This window comes from Myiozetetes cayanensis, unplaced genomic scaffold, assembly GCF_022539395.1.
Source record: "Myiozetetes cayanensis isolate MyiCay16 unplaced genomic scaffold, myiCay2020 scf5-8, whole genome shotgun sequence".
NCBI lineage: Eukaryota > Metazoa > Chordata > Aves > Passeriformes > Tyrannidae > Myiozetetes > Myiozetetes cayanensis.
This window is the reverse complement of record NW_026087742.1, coordinates 87,592,920-87,607,899: the sequence shown is the minus strand read 5'-3', so window position 1 is coordinate 87,607,899 and position 14,980 is coordinate 87,592,920. Positions and strand designations below refer to the sequence as shown.

At 39.6% G+C, this 14,980-nt stretch overlaps 1 protein-coding gene across 2 annotated transcripts; it reads left to right on the top strand.

The window, feature by feature from the left end:
- The first annotated feature begins 2,543 nt into the window (after nucleotides 1-2,543).
- Nucleotides 2,544-13,049, top strand: MFSD9 (major facilitator superfamily domain containing 9). Of its 2 annotated transcripts, none has more exons than XM_050331676.1 (6): nucleotides 2,544-2,758; nucleotides 4,590-4,677; nucleotides 5,982-6,025; nucleotides 7,523-7,652; nucleotides 9,890-10,099; nucleotides 10,891-13,049. In XM_050331676.1, exons 1-6 carry the CDS (start codon nucleotides 2,657-2,659, stop codon nucleotides 11,673-11,675), a joined length of 1,359 nt encoding a protein of 452 aa, XP_050187633.1. In that variant the 5' UTR covers nucleotides 2,544-2,656; the 3' UTR covers nucleotides 11,676-13,049. The 2 variants fall into 2 exon arrangements, with proteins under 2 accessions (XP_050187633.1, XP_050187634.1); XM_050331677.1 differs by lacking the exon at nucleotides 2,544-2,758 and adding an exon at nucleotides 4,087-4,104.
- The last annotated feature ends 1,931 nt before the right edge of the window (nucleotides 13,050-14,980 follow it).

Here is a 14,980-nt window from a genome sequence, read left to right as displayed (position 1 = left end):
TGCATCATGCTTTGTTTCTAGCTGTGCTTTTACACTTAGGATACTTGCATACTTTGAAAGCTGAGTACTCAGGCTGTGTGCAGTGACTGTAGTGTCTGCATACTTTCCTTGGACTGGTCATTTTAATTCTATTGCTTCTACCAGGTCATAGAAAAAGGGATAGAAATAAGAGGATCATCTAGGCATACCCCTTCTTCAGGGAAGGTTATTCATTCACAAACAGTCTGGAGACATACTGGACAATTCTGAACACATGCTGTTTGACATTTCTGAGTATGTACGGCCTTACTGTCTTTAAGAATCATTCAGTAATAAGTCAAATACCTTAAAGTAATGGAAGTGTGCTATGTTGATAGTATCGTTTTAATCAACCAACTAAGTCAATCTGCCCCTAAAGACACCAGACTGGTTCTATTTTCTTTAAGACTCTTATAAATGGTCTTCATTGTATTTCATTCCTTTAATTGCTAGTCAACTCCATTATCAGTCAAGAAACCACTTTATTTAAGGACCTTTATCTTAAGATGTCTTTATTTTGGGAGCCTTTATCTTGAATTCTGTAATTGCAATGACAGAACGTAAGTGGAAACTTTGAAGCAGCTGGGCTCATCTGCCTTCAGTTCACAGGTAACAGAGATACTTGCCACATTACAATATATTAATGCCTTTTTCTTACAAATTATGCAAAAGTAAGCAGTAATACGCAAAATTCTTTTAACAACGTGACCAAGTTTGACAGGACAAGATCAGTGAGAGATCTGTTAAAGGAAGAGATATCTAAAAATATTTTCTCTGTGAACAGTTTGCACTGACAATGTTATTGGAACATCATAAAGTTTGGTTATTCTCTGCTTTAAAAGGCATTCTGCATAGAGATAGCTTGAAATAACATACAAACTAAGGGTTTTCATGGTCAGAATTCAATATTCCTGCCTGCAATATTTTGTCCCCATTATATTTGATCATTCTGATCTTCAGAATCTGAGAAGAATGCAAAATAGCTAACTCTGGTTTCTCAGACTTATGGCAGAGACTAACATTTACATAAAAGCTCAAAAATTTCACTTGGGCTCAGTGTTTGCACAAAAGTCAATGTGCCTTAGACCCCAGGAAAATTACCTAAATCTTTGCAACATCTTTTAATCATTCACCTCTTTAATAGCTTCTTCTGATAAATTTCCAAGCATTTTCCATTTCTTCTATCAGAGTTAAAATGAGTAAGGGTAAAATTAGCACAATATTGAGCAGACAATGTAGTGGCAATTCCCATGATGCTCTAATATTTCAGTATCCTGTCACCATTTTGCCCATTTCAGAGGAATTGTATGCAACTGTGAGATCCATTAATGTTATATCCAGAATTTTAAAAACCTCACTGAGAGGATTTTTTCTTCAAAGTGGCCTCAGAGAGATAAATTAATAGGATGTATTGGTTAACCCAGTTATAAAACATCATAGTCACTAGGACATTAAACAACTGAGTGATAACATCTTTGTCCCTATGCATATACTAGTCTAAAGCTTTGCCTTGGTATCTTACAAATAAGCTGCATATCTAGAAATATGTCTTGCTTTACAGGTTTGGGGTTTTTTCAGCTTAATTCTTCAGAACCATAAGGAAAACCACATTTCCCCCTCCTTTTTTGTGACCTAAATCTGTCAAAGATCCTCAGCCCTGTGATATTTATTTCTTCTGAAAACACGAAGAAGTTATGCTATTGTCAGTTATGGAATAATCACTCTCAAACTTTACAAACTGGTGGAAGCTTTTAAAAGTCATCAAAATTTTAAAAAGTTTCTTCTTACTTATAATTAAACACAAGATACAGCACCTCCTGCTCCCGTGTGCATTCTTTTTTTAAGTATTTAAAACTGCAGCCCTTTCACTGATCCCTGGCCAAGCAACTATATAAAAGAACACTTCTGCCTCCGACATAAATGTATGTTGCATGTGACAAATGCTTCCACCTGTGCATCTGAGAAATTTAAGAATGGTGGTTTACTCCTCTGGATGGAAATGCATTATAACATAACAGCCATCAACAATTCCAGCTATCCCTGACTTTTAATGAAGATACAGCACAGTGGTGTGCGTGCTAAGCAGAAAGAGGGATGTCTTTCTTCCCTGGGCAGTACCACTACCACTAGCCACATAACCAGGCAGGAAAACACTTGGCTGCCAGAAACACTGGGTGCAGGCACCGGGCTGAGCCCGTGAGAGGGCCAAGCACCAGCAGTGGCGCTGGGACACGGCCACTTTTCCCATGGATATTCCCCGTGAAGCAGGCAAGCTCGGAGGAGCACAGGCTCAGAAGTCATCATTCTGCAGCGACCTCGAGAACGGCGCAGGGGATCCAGCACCGCGATCCTAGGCACATTCCGCCTGTCGGCTCCATTTCGCTCTTCCTGCCTTCCCTGGGGCCTCAGGCCCTGAGCTGACGGGTTGCAAAACTCCCCTGCACAAACACGCAAGAGGCAGGAAGGGCAAAGTCTTGCGGGGTGGGGGCGGGGACGTTTTTACTCTTCCTCGTCCTCGCCTGAAAAGAAGGAAACTCAGCGAACGCGGTGATTACCGCAAACAAAAACACCGGACCGTGCCCCGCCGCCCCCGCTTTCCCGCCGCGCCGCCGGCACTGCGCACGCCCGGCGCGGCCGCATGGAGGAGGAGGAGGAGGAGGATGGAGGAGGCCGGGGAGCCGCGGAGGGCCCGGCGCCGTCCGGGCGCTTCGTGCGCTGCCTCTACGTGGTGGGATTCCTGGTGAGCGGGGAGGCGGCGGGAGGGCCGCGGGGCCTCCCCGCGGGGCCGGGGGCGGGCGGGCGGCCGGGGAGGGGAATCCTCTCCGCTCCAGATGAAGGCTGCTGGAGTTCCGGGGTACGTCGCTGCAGCTGCTCCTTGGGGAGTTGGGATGTTTGTAGCGATAGTGGTGTGTAGCGGCTGTGCTGTTTTAGGCGGGCGAACAGCCCTGAAGTTTGATGCACGGGTCGTATTTTTATCCTGTGGGTGCCATGGAATAGCGCAGCGCCCTTAAAGGTGAGCCTTGCCTTGTGCTAGGGGAACTGTCCCCGTGATTGATGTAAACTTATAAAATAAAGTAAAAATAATAATATAAACAAACCACAAACTAAAAACATGGAGTTTTCTAGGGGAAAAAAAAAGTCCGTCCCTGTGAGAATATAGACTTTAAAGATGGGGTATATTCTGTATTGATTCACTAGCTCCAGGAAAAGTGCCATTTGAAATTAAAAGGGATTACTTGGAAATTGAATACAAATTGAGTTCGAATTTGCACTGTGAAACGTCGAGATACTATCTTACTCACCCTTAGGTTGGGCAGTAGAAACAACCTAGTTGGTTTGTGTCCTGGAGCAAATAGTCCAGGAAAAGGTGTGTGTTAGAACAAGATTTGCTTCTTAACTAACTTTTACACACTCTGGTTTTCCAGCCCTGTAATATCTTGCTGACACCGAGCTGGTGTCAGGTATCAACAGGTATCAACAAAGTGTCCTTTTAGAGGTGTGGTGATATAATATGGAGCTGTTGCTTGTAATGCAAACTTCCTGAAGCCAGGCAAATACAGGGTATCTGTCATTCAACATAAGAAATTATACATGAAATGAGAAGTAACTACTCATGAGAGGATGGTGGTTAATGGGTCTTGCTTATGGATCTTACCTGCGCACTTATGACAAGTTCAGTACTGCCAGGGTATATTCTGAGACTTGTTTTTAATGTCTGCGTTGATAACCTGGATGAGGTCATTGAACCTCTCTTCGGGTTTGCAAATGACACCTAAGATTGTGTTATTGCAGGTGTTTGGAAGTCATGTATTCTGTTTGTTAATGCTGATGTATTTAATGATGATTCTAACCTTGTCAGTCTCAATTTCAAGCATCAAAAGATAAATTGATGATGGACTGGGAGAATTTAGTGATACACATTGTTACCGTTAGGCTTTGGAATAATCTAGATCTTCTCCAAGGGACACTAGATGCTGTGCCAGATTCCCTTCTCTTACAAAATGTTTTTCACGTATGCTTTTCTTTTTTTATTTTTTTTCATGCTTCTGTCTTTTCACTACATTTAAGCTATACACAAAAGTGTAGGTAAGTTTAGATCATAGCTTATTCCCTGTTGCAGTTGAGTTGAAATACTGAAGTTTAAATATGCTTTCACAAGTAAAAAGTATTTTTAGGTAATTGAAATCATGGACAACTTTGAATTTAAAATACTGGTACCAAGTACTTCTCTTGTTAAAAGGGTAAAGTTTTATATATATTGAAGAAATATTTAATGTTTAAGGGTGTATTTTGAGAAGGATTGTATCTGGAGGGAGGGAGAAGACTGGAGTTTTTATAAGTTTAACTCCTGTGTGAGACCATGTTTATCTTTCAGTTTATGTGTTTTGTACATACTTGATGCACTATAGAGGTTACAACATACCACATTGGACATGAAAAATTAATTTTCTTTTAACCTTGTGTTGATATGGAGGAAATTTCCTTCTTTTTTTTTTAAATGTTGACTATTATTATCCAGGTTTCCATCATCTTTGTATAAGTTATTAAAACTTTGCTTACCTTCTTTTCAGGATTTATTTGGGGTGAGCATGGTTGTTCCTTTAATGAATCTTCATATCAAATCTCTAGGAGCAAGTCATACAGTGGCTGGAATAATAGGTGAGTTGTAGTACTTGAATGATTTACCAAAGAATTGAGATAAGGCCTGGATTATGCAGTAAGTCCAACTTACTGCAAGTTGGACATTGTAACATAATTCTTCCTTGCTAATAGCACAATTAAAGTAGTAAAACTGTAAGGGCTGAAATACTGTGTTAGACCCATAGACCTGTCCAAGCTTGCATACTGACAGTAGCCAAAAGCACATGCTTGGGAAAGAGTACGCTTTGGAAAGACCAAGGAAGGCTTGCAGTAATATTTGTACAGATGCTTTTCCTGCATCCAAGAATTCACAGCTCAGCAATTTAGGGAGCCAGAGGTGTTGCTTCTAGTTTTAGTGTTATTTACAGACTCTGCAAGCAGTACTTCTGTAGCTGGTTCTCCAAAGCTTTCCAAAGGCCATGATTGCTCCCAGTTTGATTCAAATCCTTGTAGCTGTCTTAGCAAAATATTTATTCACTTTAAGGAGTGTTTACAAGTAAATTCTGAAGATTGGGAATTTTATCTTTAAATATTAAGTGATAAGTTCTGTGGGTTTAAAGTTCTTTAAAGTACGTTTTATGGTACTGTTTATGATTTGGAGTGGTACAAGTATGATATTCTTTATAGCTATGTGTGGTTGACATGGGCTCTTATTCAGTTTTTTACTATATTGCTTTTCTATTTTAGCACTTTTCATGAAATAATTCTGGTTCTACACTGACTTGACAGTATTATTTTAAGCAACAATTAATTAGAAATATGTCTTCATTTCAGCAGTTTGCTTTGATTTTTAGCTTTAAAAAAAACTGGGGTTCAAGCTATATTCTTATAAATAAGACAGTCTGGCAGATATTTTTCTCTGCTTCTCTTTGTTCATTCTTTTATGTCTCTAACAGCTGATAAATACCTAGTCTCCAAAATGAAAAAGTAGGGTCTGTAGTATGTTCAAGGTATCTGTGGTGCCTTGTAGTTGGTTGAAGTGCCAAGTGGAAAATAATTAGTCCTTCCTTATTCTGAGAAATTCTTTCCTAATTTTGAGAAAGCAACTATAAATGCCTGTATCTGTTTTGTTTATTACACCATTCAAGGCAACATCATTCTACCTCACATAGTTTTACAAGTTTTCAGCACTTCTTTGTCCTTCCTGAAACTATTTCCTTGATTATGTGCTAAACTCCACTTTTGGTTTGTCATGCTCCTTCTTCCCATTCTTCCAGTAAATTGTTCCCAGAATTTCTCTCATTTTTTATCATTTAAAATATTGTGTAGTTTTCATGAAAAAAAAATAATAATTTTTAACACTGGTATTTTATTTGGTTTAGGATCTCTCTATGGTGTTATGCAACTGTTTTCCAGCACATTTGTGGTGAGTTCCAATGCTGCATTCCAGAGCATGTTGGTATTTCTATGGATTGTAGGGGGAAAAAGGATGAGGCTAATAATGGTGTTTATTGACATTTTGAAAATGCATAAAGTGCTCTTATAAGCATTTTTGATTATAGGAACAAGTTTTTAGTTTACATGAAAAATGTTTGTTTCATTTATAGCGAATTGCCAGATTTCTCAGACCCAAACAGAATACAGTTTTTAGACAAAAGTTAGAGTACAGTTTTAGGCTCAGATATGTTACTGAGCACATCTCAGTCACACATGGTTATCTTCAGCATTGGTGCTGGTAAAGCAGTTGCCTTCACTGCAGTAGCCTGTCCAAAAACCAGTCTAGTGAGTCAGCCCTTCATAAGCCTGTTATCTATTTTGCTTTCACTGCGTAGTGAGCAGTGCCTTGTAATTCAGCATATGGTCTAAATTAATGCATTGTATCTTTGCTCTTTGTTTGGTTTTGTTTTCTCTTAGCTGTTGGTTTTTACATCCTAATATTACCCTGGTACTAGTTTTCTAGTTTTCAAGGGAGCAGATTTTGAACATCTCATGAAAAAAAACTTTCAGCGTTTGTTACGCAGGCCATCTGGGATAATTTGCCAACCTTGTGGCATTTTCTTGGAACTGCAAGACCATTGTCTACTTTCTTAAAAAACAACTTCCTTTTTGAAATCATGCTGATTTTTAAGCATTCTAAATGCAAGTTTTGTGTTTTCCCTTTGTGTAACTACTTCTTACCTACACGCTCAGATGACAAACTCCTCATAGCTAAGATCATTTTAGGATGTTCAAAAAGTGTCTAGTACACATCAGCCATCGATGCAAACAAATATTTGTGGTTGGTCATGATAAGGTTTTCAGAAGGCCCCTACTGCTAATATTTTGTGGTGTTTATTGCAGGACTATTTTTAAAAGGGGGAGCCCCTGGTGGTCTAGTGGTAAAGGCGCGGTGCTATCACCGCGGAGACCCGGGTTCGATTCCCGGTCAGGGCCACTCCCGGGCAGGTGGGGCTCGTTAGCCCTTAAAGGCAACCCACCTACGTCCTAAGGACCTCGCTGCCGCCGTCCAAGCTCGCTTGGCCCCGGCAGATGAACCTTAGGATTAAAGGGTGGGCTCAGTTCCGCGCACACTGTGTCTCACCTAAAAAATCCAATGTGCAGGCTGGAAGGTGGAAAGACCTTCCCCGGATCTTCGCTCGCGAAGACTGGCCATTATTTTTAAAAGGGAGAAATTGTTTTTTAAAACGCTCTATACATAACATTAAATGTAATCATAGTTTCGACAGGTGCACTGCCAACAGGGCAGAACTCTGCTGGGGTCTTCCAGATTTTGAGCACTTAGGAATGTTGTGCAATAAACTTATTAAACTTTCATTGACAGTCCTTTGATCTCTTTTCTCCGTTTAACTTAGAACTACTGATTGTTCATTGTACATAGCTTAGTGTTATAAAAAACTAATCTTTCTTTCTTGCTTTGTAAAAGGGCTGCTGGAGTGATATAGTAGGAAGACAGTATTCCTTGCTTGCTTGTATTCTTCTCAGTGCACTGGGTTACTTCCTTCTTGGAACATCCACCACAGTGTTGCTGTTTGCCATTTCTAGAGTCCCTGTAGGTGAGTAAACACTTGGCATCTTGCAATTTAAATTCCCTGTAGTCTTAGCTTGAGAGTTACTACAGGAAAAAAATCATATATGGATGGCTACATCATCACCCAGCAGCACCATCTGAACCTTAGTAATAGAAAAATCTCTACAAATCAAGAATTCTCATGACTTTTTCCTGAAAATAGTTTGAAATGTTGTGACTCACCAGGCAGCTAAACTCCACAAAGCCACTTACTCACTCCCCTTCCCACAGCGGGATGTGGGAGACAACCAGAATTTAAGAAAGTAAAATTCATGGGTACAGTTAAAGACAGTTTAATAGGTCAGAAAAGGAAAGAAATAGTAATAATAATAAAAAAGAATTAGAATGTACAAAGCAAGTGATGTACAATGCAGTTTCTCATCACTCACTGACCAGTACCCAGGCAGTTTCTGAGCAGTGGCCGCCACACAGCTCTCCCCCTTATTTATATGCTGAGCACAACACCATATGGTATGTAATCTCCCTTTGACCAGCTGGGGTCAGCTGTCCTGGCTGTGTCCCCTCCCACCTTCTTGTACACCCCAGCATATGCACTGGTGGGATGGGGTGAGAGGCAGAAGAGTCCTTGAGTTAAGGTAAGCACTGCTCAGCAACAACTAAAACAGCATAGTGTTATCAACATTATTCTCATTCTACATCCAAGAAGAAAATTAACTCTATCCAGATGAAACCAGGATAGATCTATACTCAGCAAGTGTCACAACTTTTATGCCATCTTGAATGGCTGAAATTTACGAGAATAGAAGTGCAGCAATATCTTGAAAGAGGCTATTGTAAAATTAGTCATAGCAGGTACACAACATACCAGGTGACTGCTGGAAATCACGGCCTGCAATTGCAATGGAGAATGGAATGATATGTGTCTTGTGGGTTTTTTATGCTGAAAATATACCGCAAAATGATACTAGAAAATTTGGCTGAAGTTTGAGGTCATTGCTTCAACCAAACATTTATGTTGTACAAAAGCATGTATGTTTGCAGTGCAGAAGTGAAGTTTGTGCCAGCGTTTGTATCAGAGTTCTTAAAATAGCTGAACACCTACTGAATATATCCTGATACAATAAGCATCGCTATTACTAAGGTGTTGCAGTAAGGTTTTTAGGTATAAGAGAACTCAGAGGTTTTTAATGTTAAGTGAACATGCTTCCAAAATGGCTTTTGTAACTTGTGTAAACTCACCCTTCTTCTTCCCAAGGTTCCTCAGTCTTACCTCTACCTTTGCAATGTCTGAGAGATAACTGAAAGCTTATCTATTGGTGGTTAACCCCCTATTGTAATTGGCTGGGTAGTAAGACCTCCTGAACTCCCAATGGTCACTTTGTAATCCCCCCAAGAACTATTTTAAGTCGCTACCCAGAACAATAAAGTCTGTCTGCCTCTCTCCCTGCTGCTGCTGTCCTGTGGTCTCTGCAGAGGCCATGAAGACCTCATGGTGGGAGGGAGGGGGGAGGCACGCTCCCCTCCAGGACTAGAGGTAAAAGGGAAAAGCCTCTTGCCTGGGGTCCCCCTCCCTATCCACCTTCAACCGTCGCACTAAAGGGCACTTTTATGGCCCGTAGTTTTGATTTAGGAACTCCTAATATTGTTTCTAAATTTAAAGACAATTTGCTAATGAATTGCTTGGTTGAAATTTGATTAGATGAGTAGTAGGTGTAGTAGTTTTTAATCCTAACATCACAGTGACTGTGACAGCATTGCCGTGGTCAGAGGAAAGCCACATAAAGGATTGCATTATTAATATTCTTGCAGTATGCCTAACCTGTGCTCTCCTTTGCCACCCACCAGTTTCCTGTATGAACTTGGTGTGTTACAATCTTGGCACTCTTCATATTCAGCCAAGTTGGTACAGAGTTATGTCCATAAACAGACAAGACATTTCTACTCCATCAAGGTTCCTGTTTTAGCAGCTATTTTATTCCTAGAGTGCTTCAACACATGACTTAGTTCTTCTTTTATTAGGGCTGCAGGAGTACTCTTTGACACGGATGCCTGAATAATTTTGATTCCTATGTCCAAATCCTTGCCAGGATTATGATGATGGCCCAGTGTGCTGCATGGCTCTAGCATTGAAGAATTTGTGATTAATGGGATCTTAAAACTATAAATCTTACAGATTTTGACCACTGGTATTTCAGATAGCTTCTGTCATCTTTAATCTTTTGAACAATACATGCTTGTTATTTTGTTTATATCGTGTTGCAGGTATTTTCAAACACACACTGTCTATCTCTAAAGCCCTGCTTTCTGACCTGGTTTCGGAGAGAGACCGCCCTTTGGTAATGGGACGCTTCAATGCAGCCTCTAGTGTGGGCTTCATTCTGGGGCCTGTGGTTGGTGGCTACCTTGCAGAGTTGGAAGGTGGCTTTTATCAAACGTCCTTCATCTGTGCCTCTATCTTCCTTCTGAATGGTGGTAAGTTATATGTTGCATTTTGCATCTTGGGTCCTTTCATTCAGTACTTTTGTGGTTTTATGCCATCTGTAATACCTTGAATTCGTAGTTTGATTCCCAGTCAGGGCCACTCCCAGGCAGGTGGAGCTCGTTAGCCCTTAAAAGGCAACCCATCTACGTCCTAAGGACCTCGCTGCCACCGTCCAAGCTCGCTTGGCCCTGGTAGATGAACCTTAGGATTAAAGGGTGGGCTCAGTTCCGCGCACACTGTGTCTCACCTAAAAAATCCAATGCGCAGGCTGGAAGGTGGAAAGACCTTCCCCGGATCTTCACTCGTGAAGACTGGCCATTATTATTATTATTATCATCTGTGGCATAAATGTTCTGTATACCGATACTACTCTTTGAATTTGAACCTAAGTGGAAAGAATTTTGGGAATTTTGAAACAGTTAACGTCTAAGTGCTTCTTTGTTTTGCATAGATCCCTTTTACATTCAGACGCAAATAGGAACTTTTGATGTGCCTAAAGAGCAAGACTGGAACTCAGAATTTTAGCTTTAGTCTTTAGATTTGTTCGTATGCTATGAGTGTGGCATCTCATTGGTTTCCTTTGTTGCTTTCACTGTATTAAAAATTGAACTGATACTGTGAATAATACTAGCCTTAATGATTGCAATTTTTTAAGTGAAATTATTGTTGAAGTCTTTTTTTGAATTGTTACAGTCTAATGTCTTTCATGTAAAGTTGATGCAATCAAATGAAATAAAATGATTTCTTGATTTACATAGGTCTGATTTCTTGATTTACATAGGTCTTGTCTGGATGTTACCCTGGAACGAAGAAAACACTGCCAACCGGGAACATCAAGACAAGGGAACAAATAGTTTCTCAGCAAAAGCAAATCATGACCTGCACTTGAAATCAGCAGCTAATAGAACTGTGACAAACAATAATGTTTTCCAGTCTCCATGGATCCAAGTTGCAACAGTGTTGAAGAAGATTAAGGAGATTGCATGCTCTAACTTGTGGGATATATTTTTAGTGCGGTTTCTGATGTCTGTGGCTATACTGCTGTACTATAGCAATTTCACTCTGGCCTTGGAGGAGAGATTTGGAGTGAAACCCTTGTTCTCTGGATATTTAACAAGCTACAGCAGTGCACTTGGAGTCCTGGCTGGTTGTTTGCTCGGACCAATAACAAGGCTCTATCAGCACAACACTTACAGAATTCTGTTGCACTCCAGCACTTTCACCTGCACGCTGATTCTCCTGTACGCATCGGCACTGAACATATGGATGGTCATTTTGTCTTCCACATTCTTAGCCTTTTCAACTACTATAGGTCGTACTTGTATCATTGATCTTGAATTGACCATTGGTGGGAATGAGGCCAGTGGCACACTTCTAGGTGTTGGACAGTCTGTGACATCAGTGGGACGTATAGTTGCCCCACTCCTTTCCGGAATTGCGCAGGAGTTCAGTCCTTGTGGCCCTCCAAGTCTAGCTGTTGGACTAGCTTTAGTAGCTATTCTGATAATGAATGCAAACAAACAAAAATACTGTAGTCATGGAAATGTGAAGTTAAAAAATCAGTAGGCACAACTTTGGATTGCACAGATGTATCTTCACGTGCCAGGCTTGTACAGTGGTTACATGATCTTTTAAGAGGGCACATTGTGTTCATGTGGAGGCAAGTATTTCTGCTGCAGGGATGTTAACTCTAGATAAATGTTATTCTAACTGGTACCACTAGAACTTGTAAGAGGGACCAATGTTGCTATGCTGATATATTGTACTGGCTGTGATTTTTTTTTTAAAATGGATTTTTAACCCTTTGAGGGGGAAAAAGAGTATCATGAAATGCACGAATCCTGCTTGTAGCTCATATTTGAAACAGTCTTTAGATTGAGAGACTGTTAAAATACAGAAAGTAATTCTTATTATTTATTCAAAGGTGAATATTTGTTATTTAATCAGAAGGAGAATTTGCAATATGCTTGTTGGCCTTAATTTCTTATGCTGTGGTCAATTGCCATTTGTCTGCTGTGACAGTAGCTCAGTTAACAAGATGTTCGCTTATGTGGTTTTTTTGAAGCATACTTTGTCTACAAAACTTGCTGCACACCATGATCAGGCACTTTGGGATAGTCATCCAACCCCTGCCGATTCCTGGTCTTTCCCAGGTAACAGAATTGGGTATATGCTAACTTTGTGTATTAGAAGACCTAAAGTGGACAATTTTATAATAATACAAGCCGATTCAGACTGAAACTGAGGCTGAATGTGAGTGTTACTGAACTTTGAACTGGTGTTTTCTGTTCAGTAATAACTTCTACTGCTCAGTTTTGTCATAAAATATTTCTTAATATTTCCTGTGCAATTTTTCAACCTTCATTTTAAGAATAAATTTCCCTCCTAATTCTTTTGAATGAGTGTAAAGTTGTGCTGGAGCAAGTAGCAGTAGTTCATGGATATTGAATAATGCATCCTCTCTCATCTCAGGCATAAGTGACATTTCAGTGACAAGAGAAAAATTTTTGTTTGTATTTTAGTCATTGTTTGCATGGCTTGACTAATGAGAGGTTACTCTCAGAGCTATACTGGTAGTTGTAGCACTCTTGTGCTATTTACTCACCAGTGTTTGTGTTTCATTTGAAACATAGGAAAAACGTATTTTTCACTGATAAGGTTCCATATGCTCTTCTTAATAATACTTGATGAAAGTACGAAGTCAACTATATGTAACTCTTGGGTTAAGGGAGGGTTTGGTCAAAAACAGTTTAGTTATCTTCTTGAACACATCTGTACAAACACTGTTGCTGCTCCAGGTGAGTCATAGATGGTGTTTTGCATTTTTTATTTTCATTTTCTTCTTTACCTTTTCCAGTGCCTGCCAGTGTTCAGATATTTGTTGAAATATTCCAGTGGCAGCACTATGGAGAAAAAAAAATACATATATATAAAACTGAATTGGTTTAATTTTATATATTGACATAATCGGTGGCTTATTACTGCTATGATTCCAGGACATAACCTCAGAGTTCTTTATTACAATAATCTGTGTTTCATTTCTCCCTAGGAACTTGAGGCATTTTTGAGTGTCTTATCTTTTCTTGCTTCGTTTGGTAGATGCCCCAAAATGCTGTTGCCCTAATTTTCCTGTTTTCTTTCTTTCCATTTTTTCCTTGGTTTTTTGTTTACCTAAAACCTTACTGTAAATCAGAAACTTCTGTTTTTCATCTCCAGTAAGGGGTGAAGGAAAAGAGTAGGAAAAAAGCTTCAAAAATTAATATATATGAATGATTTAGTAATTTATACTTATTGGTTATATGAGGTAACATTTGCCTTTCAGAGGTGGTGCACTGATTAAGTCTGACTTCTGTTAACACATACAGCTGCTTGAATATTTTTTACAAAATTTTTACAACTTCACTGGTTTATATAGAAGTGAAAAATGTGCTTTCCCCTGTAAGGAAATTTTGTTTTATTTTGAAAAATGGTGCTCCATATAAGATAAATAAAAATGAAGTTAAATACTAAAACTGAGAAATCTGTGGAAGCCTGTGGTCTTGGGGGCATGTTGCAATACGTGTTACAGAAGATAAGTTTTTAACTTGTAGGCCAAAATGATTTCTGATGTGCCATAGAAACACACCTTCTTTATACAGCCCCAGGTTCAGAAAAGTCGCACTATTTTTATTTTTTTTTAAGGATTAGAAATGAAGTGACATTCCACATGCATCATCTTGTCATTGTGCTTTTTCCCCTCTCTCTCTGCTGAAACTACAGCACAGTACAGAAGTGTTCTAGTCAATAAGAAGTGCAGATATTTTTTTCTTCCAACTGTGATTCATATGATCATTTGAATCTGCCTCCATTTCATGTAAAAAGCACAGGAACCAAGGATTCAACCAAGAAGAAGTTAGCAATTTTGAGATGAAGTGCTTAAAGCTGCCATTCCTAGTGCCTGGAGACAACGTTTGTGTCCCATGTGTTGCCTCTTAGTTGCCATAACCGTGCGAGTTCAGAGAATGATGATTCAGTGATGTTCCCAGAGATGAGATGTGACTCCCCCTTTCAAGTTGAGGGAGGAGCAGTTGCAGCTATTTTTGGCTACAGTCTAGGGGGCAAACTACTGAATTACTAAGAAGTTTCTTGAATCCAGTTTTACTATCTGAAGACTGTAATAAAACAGATCTGAATATGGGCTAAAGGAAGAGAGTTTCTACCAGCAAATCACTGGAAATTAAGATTTTTCTCTTACTTGCTGTTACTTTATTTTGGCTTGGTTTCCTTGGGCATGTAGGAAGGGTAGGGGCTTGATTTGGTTTTGGTTGGTTTGGGTTTTTTTTTGGTTTTTGCCTTTAAAAATTTTCACTTTGGTAAAAGTGACTTTTCTGACAATTTTGATTAGGCCATGTTGAAGACATTGTGTATATAGGAATATAATATCTGTAAAACAGCTGGCAGCATAGTGATATGTATTGATTTTGTTGCTTTTAAATGATGAAGCAAATGTAAGATTTTTTTTTCATGCTGTTGTAGGCTGTGCACATTTGAAGAGATCCTTTATGAACATACCAATTGTGGTGGGTTGACCCTGGCTGGACACTAGGTAGCCACCAAAGACGCTGTATCACTCTCCTCCTCAGCTGGGCAGAGGAGAGAAAATATAACAAAAGGCTCGTGAGTTAAGATAAGGACAGGGAAAGATCACAAACTGATTACTGTCATGAGCAAAACAGACTTGACTTGGGGAAATTATTAAATCTATTACCAATCAATCAGAGCAGGATAATGGGAAGTAAAATAAATCTTAAGAACACCTCCCCACACCCCTGCCTTCTTTCTGTGCTCTACCTCCTCCCCTGCTGCAATTCAAGGGGGTTACTGTCAGTTCA